Consider the following 15,082-nt stretch of genomic DNA (forward strand, 5'->3'; position numbering starts at 1 on the left):
ATAATCAGATTCCACATGAGACCCTTCCCTTGTGGCATTACATAAACGACAAGGACTTCCCCAAAGATGGACTGGGTCCAATTTGGGTAGCCTATGTTTTTAACCCTTTCAAGATAATACACAAGGGTACTCAAAAAATTTGTGTCCCTTCTTCCTCACAAGGGGCAGAAGTGACCTTGTGGCCACCAAGGAGACACCACAAGAGATTGGCTTCTGGGAGGTATTTAGAGGATGGTGCAAGGACAACCATGTGTCCTCTTCCAATGTCTCTGTAACCCAAATTTGTATATAGAGAACTCACCAACATGGAACCTAGAGATCTGTGGTCCTGAGGTTCCTCAGGAGGAACAGATCCTTTTAGATCCCTGGAGAGGACATCTTTAAAGGACCTTACCATGAAAACCTCTTTTCTTGGTCAGTTTGGGCAATCGCTCTTCCTGGTTCCAAACAGTCAGTTAGTGAGTCCTACATGCTCTCAGCAAGAATATAGATTTTAGACAAGGCAAGGCAATCTGCTCACTGCAACTAGGCTTCCTTGCAAAAAAATGAATACTGCATCACAACCCTGGCCCAGAACGTTGGATGGTCTCTCCAAATCTAACGGACATAACAGGGGAGGAGAGAGAGATGTCCCCATTCATCCTCAGTAAGGGCTCTTTGAGGCTCTACCTGGATAGGACAAAGGACTTACCAGTTCAGAAGGGCTTTGGTGCTCAGTCAAAACTCTCTCTGTATAGATGTCCTGATGAGAATGCTCTGTTTTTTATTTTTTCAGACAGTTGATAAAAGAAGCAAATATGGAATGTAGAGAGATAGACTCAAGATTCTGAAAGTAAAGACGAACAAAGGTCAGGGCAGTAGCAACCTCTGTAGCTCTTAAACAGAACAGGTCCCTGCAGAGTATCTTGAACAACCTTCTGGAGAAGCAAGTTAGTATTTGCCTCTCATTATCTAAAACAAGTCCATTATTTATCTGGGGCTATATGCTGATGGATCCGTTTATAGCATCTAATTCAGTAATGGGAGAAGGGAATACCCTACAATCCCATAAACCAATATGCCTTTTTCTTACCTTGGAATTGAGAATTTTTATGGTTGTTTGTGAAGACTGGACGCAGTCTTGTTCATTGGGATGAAAGTTCCATTGGTAGACCCCGAACAAGGGTATTGAGAGGAGGTCTAGTCACATAGAGGTTATACACCGGTTGACAGCCCCTAGAGATTTTCAGCCCCATGGGTGGATCGCTGGATCTCTTTAGGAATGCAGACATAATGAGGGGGAGTTCATCTGAAGTCAGCCTTCCTTAATCCAATCCCATAAAACAATACCCTTTGTTCTTGCCTTGGAATGGTTGAAATTTGATGGTTGTTTGTGAAGATTGAACGCAGTCTTCACAATCATTGATTTTAGTCAGATGATCATTTTGTTCCTGGTGACGCCCGGAACAAAAGAATTATAGGTTGTCTGTCACAGTTCTTCAGGTTGGTACAGGTTGGCAGCTCCTAGAGGTCTTCAGCCCCTGAGTGGATCGCTGGACCTCTTAAGAAACAGACATAATGAGGGGGAGTTCATTGAAGTCAGCTTCTTAATCCAAGTAGATCCAATACCATGGTTTATTAACCCTTGAAATTTTCCAACGGTGTTTGTGCTGTCTCTGAATGCAGTCTCCACCAAAGGTTAGTCAACATCATTTTTGCCAACAGAATGGACTCTGGTAACAAGTGTTTAAAAATGATGTTTGAAAGCATTAAAATAAATTTTTGAACACACTTACCTGGCAGTTATCAAGGACCACAAGGCTGCCCCTTTAGAGACTTGGGGCAGTTCTCAACCCGGAAGCCCTGAGGAATAGTTGCCTTTCTCTGGGACTGGAAGGGTCTGGTTTATTAACCCTTTCCCCATTCAAGATTCTGTTGGAAGTCTTTGAAAGTTCTGACCCTCCACGTCAGGGACAATAAGCTATATATATAACTACCAGGTAAGTTGGCCTTCATGTTTAAAATGGTATTTTATTATAAAATATGTCATTTTGGTGGACTTTCCAAGAACGCCTTTGAGAACAGATCTTCTCAAACAACCCCAGATTAATAGGTTGGAACTTGGAAATCTTCTGAAGTGAGTTATGAGTGCATAGATTAGACTTCCAGGTACCTGGCTCTAGAGGGAAGAGGTTTTTTTAGACCAGTGGCTACAGCGATCGCTAATGCCAGTGCAGCCTCTTCCAAAAATGTGTGTTTGCAGGGTACCAAGTGGATCATTTTCAGGATACTGTATGGGTTTTAAAACTTAGAATGAAAATTCCATCCAGGCCTTGGTAGTTGTTTTGGGATTCATAATCTTACAGATTATCTGAGAAAGGATTTGAACCTGGCAGTCCCTACCATCAAAGGCTATAGGAGTATGCTTATTAGAAATCTTCAGGCATAGAGGCCAACTTTGGTGACAATAAAGACCTTCATGATCTTCTTAGGTCTTTTTGAGACGCTAAGGTAGCCTTCTACAGTTATTCGGGTGTAATTTAGATGTAGTTCTAAAATTTGATGGGGCGAAGAGTGTTTGAAACAAATTAAATTCTGCTTACACCAAAGATGTAACCAAGAAAGCTATTTGTCTAACTGCTCTTATACAGTGACCTTTTGTTAGTGAACTTCAGTTTTTGCCTCAGCAAGATTATGAGGTTTCAGGAGGCCATTATGATGCTGTCTTTTCTGAGCCCTATTTTTCTTGCTAAAGAATGAGAACATCATTCCCCCTTGTCCCAGGTCCTTCGAAATTAAGGGCTGCTGGGTTTCTCATCACTGGTGCAAGAACCTTTTAGAGAACCCTGTGTCCTGTCAGGGCTTTAAAATTTGATTTTGCAGAGGACCCAGGATTGTAGATCCTTCTAGCAATCTTTGGTGCTTTAATTTTTGGTTTGATATACCTCTCTGAAAAATGCCATTTGCCTTCTCATCCTCCATGCACCATCAAGATGCCCTACCAGTGTGCTAAGGAAATTTGAGAACTTTGAAGGTTAAGGCTCCCATGGAGCCCTTGCTTACCTCAGTGGTTAAGAAAAACCAGTCTTAATGACATTCTGGGTTGCCACTTTTGGCAGGTAAAAACCATCTTTGCTTTTCATTTATCTCACAGAAGTGAAGACGCCCAAATGAAATTGTCTTCTCTCTATTCTGGGACCCACCTTTCCTTTAGTGTACGAATCTTGGGAACAGAAAGCTTTTCTCTCATCCTCTCCTTTAGTTTTGTTTTTTGTTTTTAAAATATTTTATGTGTTGTTTTTATGTTCGTTGGGTCTCCACCAGTGGTGGTCCTCATCCTTTGTGTGAAATCTCATGAATCCTTAGTTTATGTTAATCTTTTTTTCTGTTAACTAGGCTCCTGGCTGTCACCAGTGGTTGTTAGTTTGTCTCCTACCCTCAAAGTATTGTTTTTGGTTTGCTGTCACATTGTGGTTCTAGCTGTTACGTTGATTTGGGTGGATCATCTACTGCTCTTCAGTATTCCACCAGCTTATTATGAAAATCTACCTTTTGTTTGGATTTTCTAGTAAAGCAGAAGCAGGCTTTGGGTGACAGTAATTGTTGCAGCAATGATATGACTATTGGTGAAAAAATAATGGCGCCTTTTTCATAATTTTGTTTAAAAATCCTATTCTGTCTCTTCCCACCTCCAATGGTGGGATTCAGCTATCTATATCTCTGTCAGGTAAGTGTCATGAACAAAATGATATTTTTATGATAAAATAAAGTTTGTTCAAGACTTTTGTTCACAATAAGGGAAATCATGGTGTTCCCTTTACCCTTTGTCCCCTCAAAGACAGTAGTTTAGTTTCTAAGAAAAATCTGAATAGAAAATTTTGAATGACAAAGTCATGGAGCTCCCATAGTTGGTATGGGTACTTTCCACCCAGTTTCTAGATGAATATATAAAAGTTTTTGAATTTCTGTGCACTAAAATTTGTGAGAATAAAGCTAATATATATCTGCCAGTTAATTATTCTACAAACTTTATTTTATCATGAAAATATTTTTTTTTTCCTTTTATGTTTCATACTTATAATCTTTAGGATATAAAAATCCAAAATAAATTCTTCATCTTTTCTTATTCTATATTATTTATTATCCTAATATCTTTATACAAAAATCAATATCAATGTAAAAAAGAACATCAAAAAAGCATAAAAATTAGTATAGACTAAATGACCGCTCTGCGAGCTAGAAAATGTGACGATACGGGAGCAGCGATGTCTCAGAAAGGACACTTAACAGGTTAATATAAACTGCAGAACAGTATATAGTACAGTATTGTACAGTGAAATTACAGTGTACTGTGAGCATAAACATGTATTCATGTGTGGGTGATGCACTTCCTCCCTCACTCAAACTCCCAGCATTCCTTTTGGCGCTCAATTTGAAAAAACAGTTCGGGACTCAATCCGGAGGCAAAAACCTTCAAATTGATATTTCCATTTCGCACTGATATATCCGGAAGCACGATATACCATGGTCCATTATCTCAATGCGCTACTGTACTGTAGTATTATTATTACTGTACATTACTATTTAATATTATTATATAGTAAATAATATGAAAATATAGAATATTGCTCTAAGAAAATATGAAAAATCCACGAATACTGTAGTGAGTTTCCCGTGAATAATGTATAGATAAGTTCCACAGAAAAATCTGCAAATGGGCGAGTTTCCCGTGAATGATTTGTAGATAGGTTTACAGAAAATCCACAAATCAGTAAGTCCCTGAATCATAAGTCTGTGAATAGCAGGGTCAACTATATATATACAGTGTATATATGTGTATATATATATATATATATATATATATATATATATATATATATATATATATATATATATATACAGGTAGTCCCCAGTTAATGAGCTTCAGAGTAACAGCGATTCATTTTATGGGGCTTGTCTAGTGACGAAAATCGGCAATTTTAATGCAGCAAGTACAATGTTAAAGAATCGCCAACTTCCACTTATCGGTGGCGATAATTGGGTATTGGTGCCTGTTCCTGCACATGATACATACCTAACAGATCCGGATGATAACCGAAAATCAGCGCCAATAACCCTTGGAAATTGCCAAAAAGCGCCCGAAATCGCTTGATTTTCGGTTAGCGCATTTTCAGTTATCATCACACCCTCAGACACGGAACCCTGCCAATAACCGGGGACTGCCTGTCATATATATATATATATTTTATATATATATATATACAGTGATATATCTTGTATTATCATGCCCAGATGATATATCCCACACATGATGATAGAGGTCATATATATAAATGTAAACATGAAAGTTCCTTTGCCCATCTAAAAAATGCAAAACCCATAGAACACTTAGCCTGCCCATTTTGATAGCTTAAACCAAGAAAAACCCTGTAAAAATGCTTATACCTGAGTATTTTAATAGTTTTATCACAAAAAGTGCATTTATTCATGAAAATTATATGAAAATACAGTAATTAGTGAATATTTTTCAGTGAAAAATACAAATGGGCAAATTTTCCCGCGAATGATGGCTAGATATATTCCACAGAGAAACCATGAATGTGTGAGTCCATTAACCATGAGAACGCTTTGCATATCTGGGGTTTATTGTATGTATATATATATATATATATATATATATATATATATATATATATATATATATATATATATATATATATTGTATTTTCAATGCATAACCAGTTCTTCATACCCCAACATACACATGAAAAGTCTTCTGCCTTTTTGAACTAGGGGTTGCCATCGAGGCCGAATGGGTTCTGCAAAAATACCTTCAGCCCTCAGTTGGTGTGCCATGGTCCAAGCTTGCTGCTGGGGTGCTTGACCAGATGAATTCTCTTGTCTCGGGGCTAGACAATTCTCTTTGGTCTAACTGGTCCAGTAATCTACTTCCCCCACCTCTAACTTATCATAGGAAATATTTCCCAGACTTGAGTGCGAGACCCACCCAGCAAGTGGACCCGAACCTGATGTGCATGGCACATGGTGTCTCGATAGATTGTCTCTGCCTTGAGAGTGTGTCTCTCTCCCTCATTTGGAGGCTATGGCATTGGAGTCGGCAGTCTCATAGCTGGACCTTTGCCGTACCTTTTACGTCCCTCTCATCAGGGGGTCATTTCCCTGATGAGGGTGGATTCCTTCAGAAGGGGTGGGACAAGTTATAGTAACCTTGGATTTATAGTAACCTTGAACCAGAGTCGGTACTCGTACTTATGACCAGTTCTGGGTCCTACGTCTCTCTTTCATCTGAGTGAGTTAGAGACTGCGGTTGATAGGATGTGTGCTGACAATAGTCATGCTCTTGTTTGTCAGGTAGTGTCCCATAAAATTTCTTGGTCTTTGCAAGGCACTGCAGCCAAACCTTTGAGTTCAGCTGATCCTTCAACTTAAGGGTTAAGGAAGGCCCCAACTTCCTCTGCCCCTCATTGATCTTCCCAGACATCTTGTGCCCCTGCAGGGAAGGGCATGAAGCCACATTCCTTTCAGCCCCATGTCCGTTCTAGGAAAAGTGGCAAGGGTAAGAAGAGAGGAGGATGCCAAGGGCGGTGTTCCTCCCCACCAGCTGCCGGAAGCAGAGGGGTACCTGTCGAGCCAGTGGGCAACGTGGCAGTGACGCAGAACGGAGCCCTAGATAGTGGACGTTAAGCTCTTTGTGAGCTCAATAATCTGAGGGAAGTAAATGCTACCCCTTAGTTGAACCCTTCTTTGTTCCTACACAAATACAAACCCTTGGTCCTTTACTTATATGGGGTTACTTTTGGCGAAAGCTGAACTAGCCGCTAAAGACTTAACAAGGCGATGCAGTAGTATAACTACCGGCCGGGTAGTTGGGTGGTTGCAGTGGGGGACCCACGCTACCCCCTGCCCAGCATCACGCATCCACTTTACTTTCTAGCCTTGTCTGATGCGGACGTGTTTTCTTGGCTCTCTGCTCGGACCTTCCTGGAAGCTAAAGCTGTCTTTTCATGGTGTGTTTGTTTGCAATTTTTGACAGAGTGTACTTTAGGGTTCACTCAGGAAGTGAGGCAGCTGTTCCACCTACTGTAGTTTCTGCTTGTTTGTGGCTTCGTGGACGAGGATAACAGTCTGATCTGTGGATCAGAGGGTTTGCTGCCATTCAATGGAGGTACTCACCCATTTACCCTGCCATAACCACCAGCTAACTACAGTGAACCCCCGTATTCGTGTTGTCAATGTTCGCGGACTCACGCATTCGTGGGTTTCTCTGTGGAACATATCTAGCCATCATTTGCGGAAAATTTGCCGATTCGCTGTATTTTTCACTGAGAAATATTCACTAATTACTGTATTTTCATATAATTTTCATGAATAAATGCACTTTTTATGATAAAACACTTAAAATATTCAGGTATAAGCATTTTTACAGGGTTTTTCTGTGTTTAAGCTATCAAAATGGGCAGCTCTAAGTGTTTTTAGATGGGTTTTAAGCATTCGCGGATTTGACCCATTCGCGGGGGGTTGTGGGACGCATCCCCCGCGAATACGGGGGGTTCACTGTACCATGTTATCAAGTTTGTGGCTAATTCCAGCTTTTGCTAAGGGAATACTCCTGCATGAATGGTTCTGAGTTGTAAAATTAGGAAAAAGACAAATTACTATAAAAATCTGTTATTTTGTCAGAATCTGGAGATTGTAGTAAACTAGGAGAAGTTGGAACTTCAGCCCAATCAGCAGATATAGTATTTGCACGTGCTAATCGAGAAGAACCATCCCTGCACACTTGTGGATCAGCAAGTTCAGGGAAGTGTCAGCACAGTTCCTCTCTCAACAAGAACAGCCAACTCAGCTTAGTAGGTCATTCTTGGATCAGCACAGTTCCTCTCTCAACAAGAACAGCCAACTCTGCTTAGTAGGTCATTCTTGGATAGGCTCTTCCCTCTCAGGTGACTAAACATTCAGTTGCTTTGTTGTTGTTCTAAAGTGTCACTTGTCACCCGTTTCTTATCCTCCAACACTCCATGTATTTCTTGACAAGGAGATGAAGGACAATCTTGTCTTATGTGGTAGGTTAACAACGGAAACCTCCATAAGGGAGTAATATTGAACTCCCAACTCTAGAATTGCTTCTGTTCTTATACACATCAATGGAGAAATGGGGTACACACCTTGATTGTCTTTTTTTTCAGATCTGTAGACAAAAGGGGACTCTCACCTATAAATCAGTCTTCTGAAAATGCAAGTTGTACTTCTGGTTTTGCTGGCATTTCAGGATCAGTTGATGTGCCACTGATAGTGCTGATGAGTAACAACATGAAAATGGTGGCATAAGTCAACAAGCAAAGAGGGGTGGTGTTTCTCTCTGCAAGTTGGCAAGACATATGTACAAGTGGGGAGTTTGCCATGCTGTTGAGATGCCAGCTTAAAACATTCTGGAATGAATGTGATGGCAGACCAGCTCAGTCACCAGGCACAGGTCTTGGATAGAGTGGTCCCTACACGTACACCTGCATGTGGCAGGAAGTTTGTTTGGAGTTTAGAGAAGAGTGTTCATCAATCTTTGTTCCTGTTAAAATACAAACCTATGATTGTGCAGTTTGCTTGGGTGTTAGGTATATCCTGGTCATAAAAATGTGGTGGCAGACTGTTTCAGTCATCAGGGGAAGGTTGTAGGAACACTTCCATGCATTGGTAAGTTTGTTCAAGGTTTATAGAACCTATCCTGGAGAGCTGCACTGGATGACATCTTTTAGCACCCATTTGAGTACTCTGATGTCCATGCCTTCCCTGCCCCTTCATTCAGCCTAATTCATTCAATGATCAACCAAGTGTTGACTACCGTAGGCCTCAAGATGATCCTGCTGGCTCCTTGTCCACAAGCTGAGTGGTATCTGAATCTGTTGAACCTTCTTGTTGAGGCATTGAGAGAGATGTTTTCATGGCCTCCCCCACTTGCTTCAATAGAACTTTACAGATGTCAGGTACCATTTAGCGGTCCTCTGCAAATGTGTACCAGGGAAATTGGTCCATGTTCTGCTTGACAGGTCTCAGATTTCCTCATTACCTTCATTGAGACAAGCTCCTCTCTAACTTGGAGGTAAAGGGCTAAGCTCAGCCTTTTCCCAGATCTTTCCTTTGAAGAGTGTGGCCCTCTCAATCTCTGTTGATGTACCTATGCTCAAGAGGAGATTCAAACTGTCGTATTCACCAAAAGCATGAATAAAGAAAGCTAGTTACAAATTATGGATAAAAAATAATTCATGATGAAGGGAATAATTATTGAAATCAAAGACTCTGGTGAGCATAAATAAAAGTTGTTTATGATAAAACAGACAGAAGTTCACTGCCACCAGAGGTGCAGAGAGGACTATATGCATCCCACCATGTGGAAGCGGCATTCTTTTTATAGTACATCTGAGGGTTGTGCTGATGCATAGATAGGCTTATGTAAGTTGATGAGCTTGTGATAGAACAAACTGTTTCTGTTTAAATATATTGTACTCTATCTTCTTTCTTTCTAGGTTGGGGGTAATGGAGTCTTTTATGAAGGAATTTGTTTTGTCTTTATTTGTAAGTTCTGATGAAAGTTCCAGAAGTACTGATTTTGCCAACTCCATACACAGCATTGTTATACGAGGTCAGTGTCACTATCATAATCTGCTTATAAGCAGATTTGAAATTTACTTTACCTTAATGTCTTTTGTTTGATTTTAGTTATTTAGTGATGAGATAGAATTTTCTGTTATATTTTAGGTCACAGTATTTAATTATTTCTGGGTTTCTCGACCTGTGTCAGCCGGTGAAATAACCTTTCAGCACTTATTTCAAGGTAAAGCTTTGCTAAATATACCAGAGAAAAGCTAAAAAAGCTAAGCCGAGTTACTTACCCCGTGCGAGCTCCATGGTATGGAGTCGTGTATGAGAAAGGGTGAGATTGTCACAATCACAGGCCTCCGCCCTGTAAACCTTCCCAATGTCAAAAGTCCTACAGAGTGAGGTGCGTTACATACCCCGCACCACTCGCGGACTGTAAACAAGTCACCCACATTCCACTTTTAGCACGCGTCGCTATTGTTGTGCTTCTTCGTGCGCGCTTTTGTTGTATTCTCAAGCAATGGCATCTTCATTGGATTCTTACTTAAGTTGAGTACCATCTCTGTGTATTACTTTTGTGGTTGAGGTGTTTTATTTCCCCTAGTTAAATAATTAGGAGGATTTATTGCCAGTCTCATCCCCATCGCCCGACGCCATGTGACCTTATGTCGGCTCGGGACTAGGTCGGGGCTTATTCCCCGTCCTTTTTTCCTTTTGTACCCTTTTGTTTATTATTTATATATATATTCAATTGGGTTTTATATAATTTATCACCCTTCTCTGGGGGAAGTCTCTATTATTGTCGTTTAGGCTTCGAGTTTCCCTCTCGGGCCTATCCGCCTTTATCCCTTGTTATACACGTTATAATTTGGACATTGCTTCCTCCAGGGTTGGGATGTTTTGTTTGAGTTGGTACGCACAGTATTTAATTATTATTAAAACATTACATTTATTTATTGTTAAAACCTTACAATTATTAATAATTGCTTCAAACAGATAAATGGTAGTTAGCCATAACTGCAGTCTCACTCTTGAGAGGAATCCACTGCCACTTATTTAAAATATGTATATGATCCTGTGAGAATACAGACCTAAAGTCTTTTACAGTATATGGAAATACCTTTATCAAAAGCTGGTCCAGTTGGAGAAGCTTGGCAACAAGGTAGTTAACTAGCGGTGGATGAGTGAGGGGATTGAGGATACATCGTGTTCAATTAGTAAACAGCTTCTCTTTTGTCTTTGACTGCCTTGCTGATCAGATGTTTTGTGCTTCGCTCATCATGGCTGTTGTTGAAGCTCTTCATAGTACTTATTTGGGTGAATGGTTAATGACTGTAGCCTGTTTGTATGTGACCTTAGTCTTGACTTTGTAAGAATAATGGTGCCAGATGATCTTCTTGAAAGATCATCTTGAAAAATCATTGTAGATTCTCTTTCTGGAGCCTACACCATCTCTCATGGTAATGTGCCTTGACCTCTGCTGCTTGTACTAGGATGATGTCTGCCCATTCTCCCCTTGCTTGGTACAGGGTGGGTACATGCAGACCAAAGGTGATCAGTGGACTCTCTTGGCTGTTGTTGTTGCTGATGTGATGTTGGTTCCTGCTACTGCAACCACTCCCACTTCAGTCCCTGGATCTCCTTCTTCGAGTAAATTGACTCCAAGACATCCCCAGGAGAAGAGGAGCTGCTGAAGGCATTTTGCCCTTCTCTCAACATTCTGAGGGAACTTTCCCTTGATGTTTTTCAAGAACATGTGAATTTGGCCAAAAAATTCTCTGCCCACACCAGTCTCAGTGGACCTGATCTCTTTGGCTCGGGTTTCCCCCTCCAAGACAGTGTTCTGCACTTTTAGACATTACTGCCATTTTTGCTGCTCTTTCTGTAGCTGCTCATGCAGCTTCTGCTCTTGTCCTTCCAGAGATGTCTGCCTTGACTTTGTCCTTGGAAGAATTGGGAGAAGACTGAGAGACCTGTGGTCATAGGAGGCAGAAGTACCTTCATGCTTTGCCTTCCCCTCTTACTTGTTGAATTCCTCCTCCTCCTCACCTTCCTTCAAATTTTCCCAATCTCAAAATTAGCAGAAGTATAGGAAGAAGGCCCAGTAAGTTCCCTTGGCGAGGAGGCTAAGTGTCCTCATGGCTGTTGCTCTTCTGTTGGGAGTGACAGTGATATCAGCACCCATTTGCAGAGGCAAGCAATTGTGGGTACTGCAAATGAATTGGTGCACAAGCTCACTTGTGACCAGTCTCCATTGCATGGGTCTGCTCATGCATGGTCCCTGGTGTGCAACCCTGGCTGCTCCCCTTCTACTACACATCCTTCTGGTAAGAGGAAGACCAACCCTTGCTCTTGTGTAGTTCAGTTACTATAGGAATACAGACCATCACCTTTTATATAGGAGTATTCCTCAACATGAGCTGGAGACAGTCACTGAAGCTTGCTAATGAGGCGGTAAATTGATGGTAGGCAGGTGAGTGGGAGAATCTCCATCTCACATGCCATATACCAGCACTTGCTCTTTCTCTCCATCACTGGGTGTGGATGTTTGTGCACACACTGCCTGACTATGCATTTGTTTGTTTTTGCAGTGGAGGAAAACAAAAGAGTGCGAACAATGAAGGATGTAAATTGGTGTGTGGCTGCTTTATGTCCTCTCTGTTAGTGGAACCAGTTCTGTTCTTCTGCAAGGTTAGGGGTTACTGCTCAAATGCCTTGCTGGAAGTGTGCTGCATGGCCTTCCTCGCTGTGGAAAAGGTATGATAAATAGTGAAGGAAGGCAGCAAGATGTTTGCTTTTCTTAAAAAAGAAAAAATAAATTATAAAAAGAGTATGTCTAAAATATTTGCTAATTATTTTAATTTTCTTATTTTCATGACTACATTTTTTGTGATGAAAATATGATTCAGTAATTTTCAGATATTAATATTGATATAAATACAGCTATGTAATTACCTACCAAGTAATTACATAGCTTTAGTTTCTACTTTAAACGGCAGCTTAAGAATGAAAAATTCGCTGTAACACTCTTTTGTTTTGGTGCAGGTAAGTGCCCTGCCCACTTTCAGGGAAGAATAGGTACAATGTAGCTGAAGAGCTCAGTTCATTTCTGCCTCTTGATGACCAAACATCAGTCGTTCAGCAGCTTTGTTTTGTCTGGAGTAGTTTCACCGGATGGTTTGGTTGTCTATCGAAGGATTTGGTGAAGTATTCTTTCATTTGGTAGCCTCCGAGCTATATTTTCAAAGCTTAGTTAAGCTTAGCTTAGCTTTTTTCAATTTTTGGACTGATTTGGATTATTATGTCAGACACGAGTGTGACCAGTAACCGGTAATGCAGCAAAGGCTGCAATACTAGGTGGACTTCATTTAAATATGACGAACATTCTATTTATTTTCACTGCCATGGACAAGTATGTTCCCCGACTTGACTTGCGAGGAATGTATGGATTGGGATGTAAGTAAATGGAAAATGTCAACCATTCATTTGTATAAATAAGAGAAAGCTAGGCTTAGGAAAGCGGCTGCTAGAGCCGAGGCTAGAGCTTCTGTGTCCTCTACCCCTAAACCGGCTTTTACAACACCCGTTCCCCGTTTCCTACTTCTCTGGCTCTCACTACAATTCCGTTACCTGGCTCCCTTCCTTCTGAACCTGTGCCATTGCCAGTCTCGAAGCTCGGATGGATAAGAAATTCGACGCTTTAGTAAGTACTGTCGCTCAGGTAGGAACTTCTGTAAGAGTTCTTTTGGACAAAGCAAATGAGGATCATAGTGCAAATGTCGGTGCAAGTGCTAGTGTTAGTGTTGTGGAGGGGGTAGCTACTTGTCCCACCGATGCTCCTAGATGGAGGTCCCTGCTTAACTTCCCTGCACCTGGGAGGAGGCAAACCGTGAGTCCAAGGGAGGTCAGTGGGGTTTGCCCACGAGTAGTTGCTTCCTCAGTCAAGCCTGTTGCCAGTCCCAGGTATCGACAGACAGCCACTGGAAAAAGGTCTTACGGATCTCCTAAACTCAGTCCCATCAGACTCCCCTGCACCTGGCAGGAGGCACACCGTAAGTCCAAGGGAGGTCGGTGGGGTTTGCCCACGAGTAGTTGCTTCCTCAGCCGAACCTGTTGCTATTTTCCAGGTTTCGGCAACCAAATGCTGGAAAGATATCCAATTGGATCACACCTTATCTTCCAGTGGTTACGATTCTGAACCCAAAAGACACGGTCGACGTTTTCAGGAGTCTTCTCTGCCTTTGAAGAGGCATGTTGCAGACATGCGTCCAGCAGTACCTCGCAAGCGCTATAAGGATCAAGAGCCCTCTTGCAGCTATTGGGATGACAGAGAGCCTCCTTTGGACACCGAGCTCCCATTGGCTCATAAGTGCTCTTTGGGATCTCCCTCTCCCATTAGATCCGAGCTCCCAGTGGCCTATAAGCCTGCTGCAGGTTCAGTTCGCGATGTAGCTCCAGACATCTCTTTGGCTCCCAGCTCTCCAGCATTGGAATACGAGTCTGAGGCTTCAGATTCAGACGTCCTTACTGCTGGAGGTCAACCTGTTTCGGCGCCTTCTGTGTCACAGATCCCCAAGGCCTTATCCTCTTCACCTGTCGCTGATCGCCCAAAGTCTGCAAGTACATCAGCATCCCAAGACTCTTCTTTACTTCCCACTCACCAGTGTTTGGACAACATCCTGGAACCGTTGAAGAAACCCTCGTCTTTGAAACCAGAAGAACCACAACAAGATTTGGCACTTTCCGCTGCATCTTTAGCAGAGGAGGAACCTGAACCAGAACAGCCTTCATCAGCTTACTCCTCATTATTGAATTATTTTCTGTTTTGCTTCTGGACATATTTCTCCACCGTGACCCCTTCTTCCTCAGGATCAGCATTCTTGTTACGTCAGTCCTCAAGTACCACTAGACTCCAAGAAAGCGTTGTTGGGGATTGACTATTGGCTGTCTGAGAAGAGGGAATTGGGCAAAGCTGTATGTTGTTCTTTCTCAGCTTTCCGAAAGGAGGCATGTATCTATACAACTGTGGAAGCTCCTTCCTTGGAAGCCTCTGCCTCCTCTCAAGGGGACTTCTCCAGTCTGATTGACCCTGCTCATCGTTCGGCCTTCGATACAGCGAAAATTATGTTTTCGTCTTCTGAGCTTGACTGCCTAGTTAAGGATATTTTTAAAGTATTCGAGATCTTCAGTTTCTGCGACTGGATGGTGGGCACGTTAACCAAGAAAACTGAGGATTGCTCTTCCATCCAAGAGAACGTTGCAGCAGACTGGCTCGGGGTCCTGTCATGTGCAGACAAGGCGATTCGAGATGGGGCACAGGAGTTAGCTGCTCTTTTTTTGTCTTGTATGCTGAAGAAAAGAGACGTGGTGTTCTTTCACCATTAAAGGAGTGACACCGTCCCAGGGATCTGCTCTTCTGTTTGCTCCTCTGAACAGTACCAGCCTTTTTCCGTGAACGACATTAGAGCGGATAGCTGTGGAATTCCAAAAA

The 15,082-nt window shown here is 41.9% G+C and overlaps 1 protein-coding gene across 4 annotated transcripts in view; it reads left to right on the plus strand.

The window, feature by feature from the left end:
- Positions 1-15,082, plus strand: part of LOC136849003 (DALR anticodon-binding domain-containing protein 3) — a 291,701-nt gene that overhangs the window by 36,027 nt on the left and 240,592 nt on the right. For all 4 annotated transcript variants that reach the window (XM_067121844.1, XM_067121853.1, XM_067121860.1 and 1 more), the window contains exon 2: positions 9,519-9,634. In XM_067121844.1, coding sequence (XP_066977945.1) covers positions 9,519-9,634 — 116 coding nt within the window. The remainder of the gene's footprint in view (positions 1-9,518; positions 9,635-15,082) is intronic.

Source organism: Macrobrachium rosenbergii, chromosome 2, assembly GCF_040412425.1.
Source record: "Macrobrachium rosenbergii isolate ZJJX-2024 chromosome 2, ASM4041242v1, whole genome shotgun sequence".
Taxonomy (NCBI): Eukaryota; Metazoa; Arthropoda; class Malacostraca; order Decapoda; family Palaemonidae; genus Macrobrachium; species Macrobrachium rosenbergii.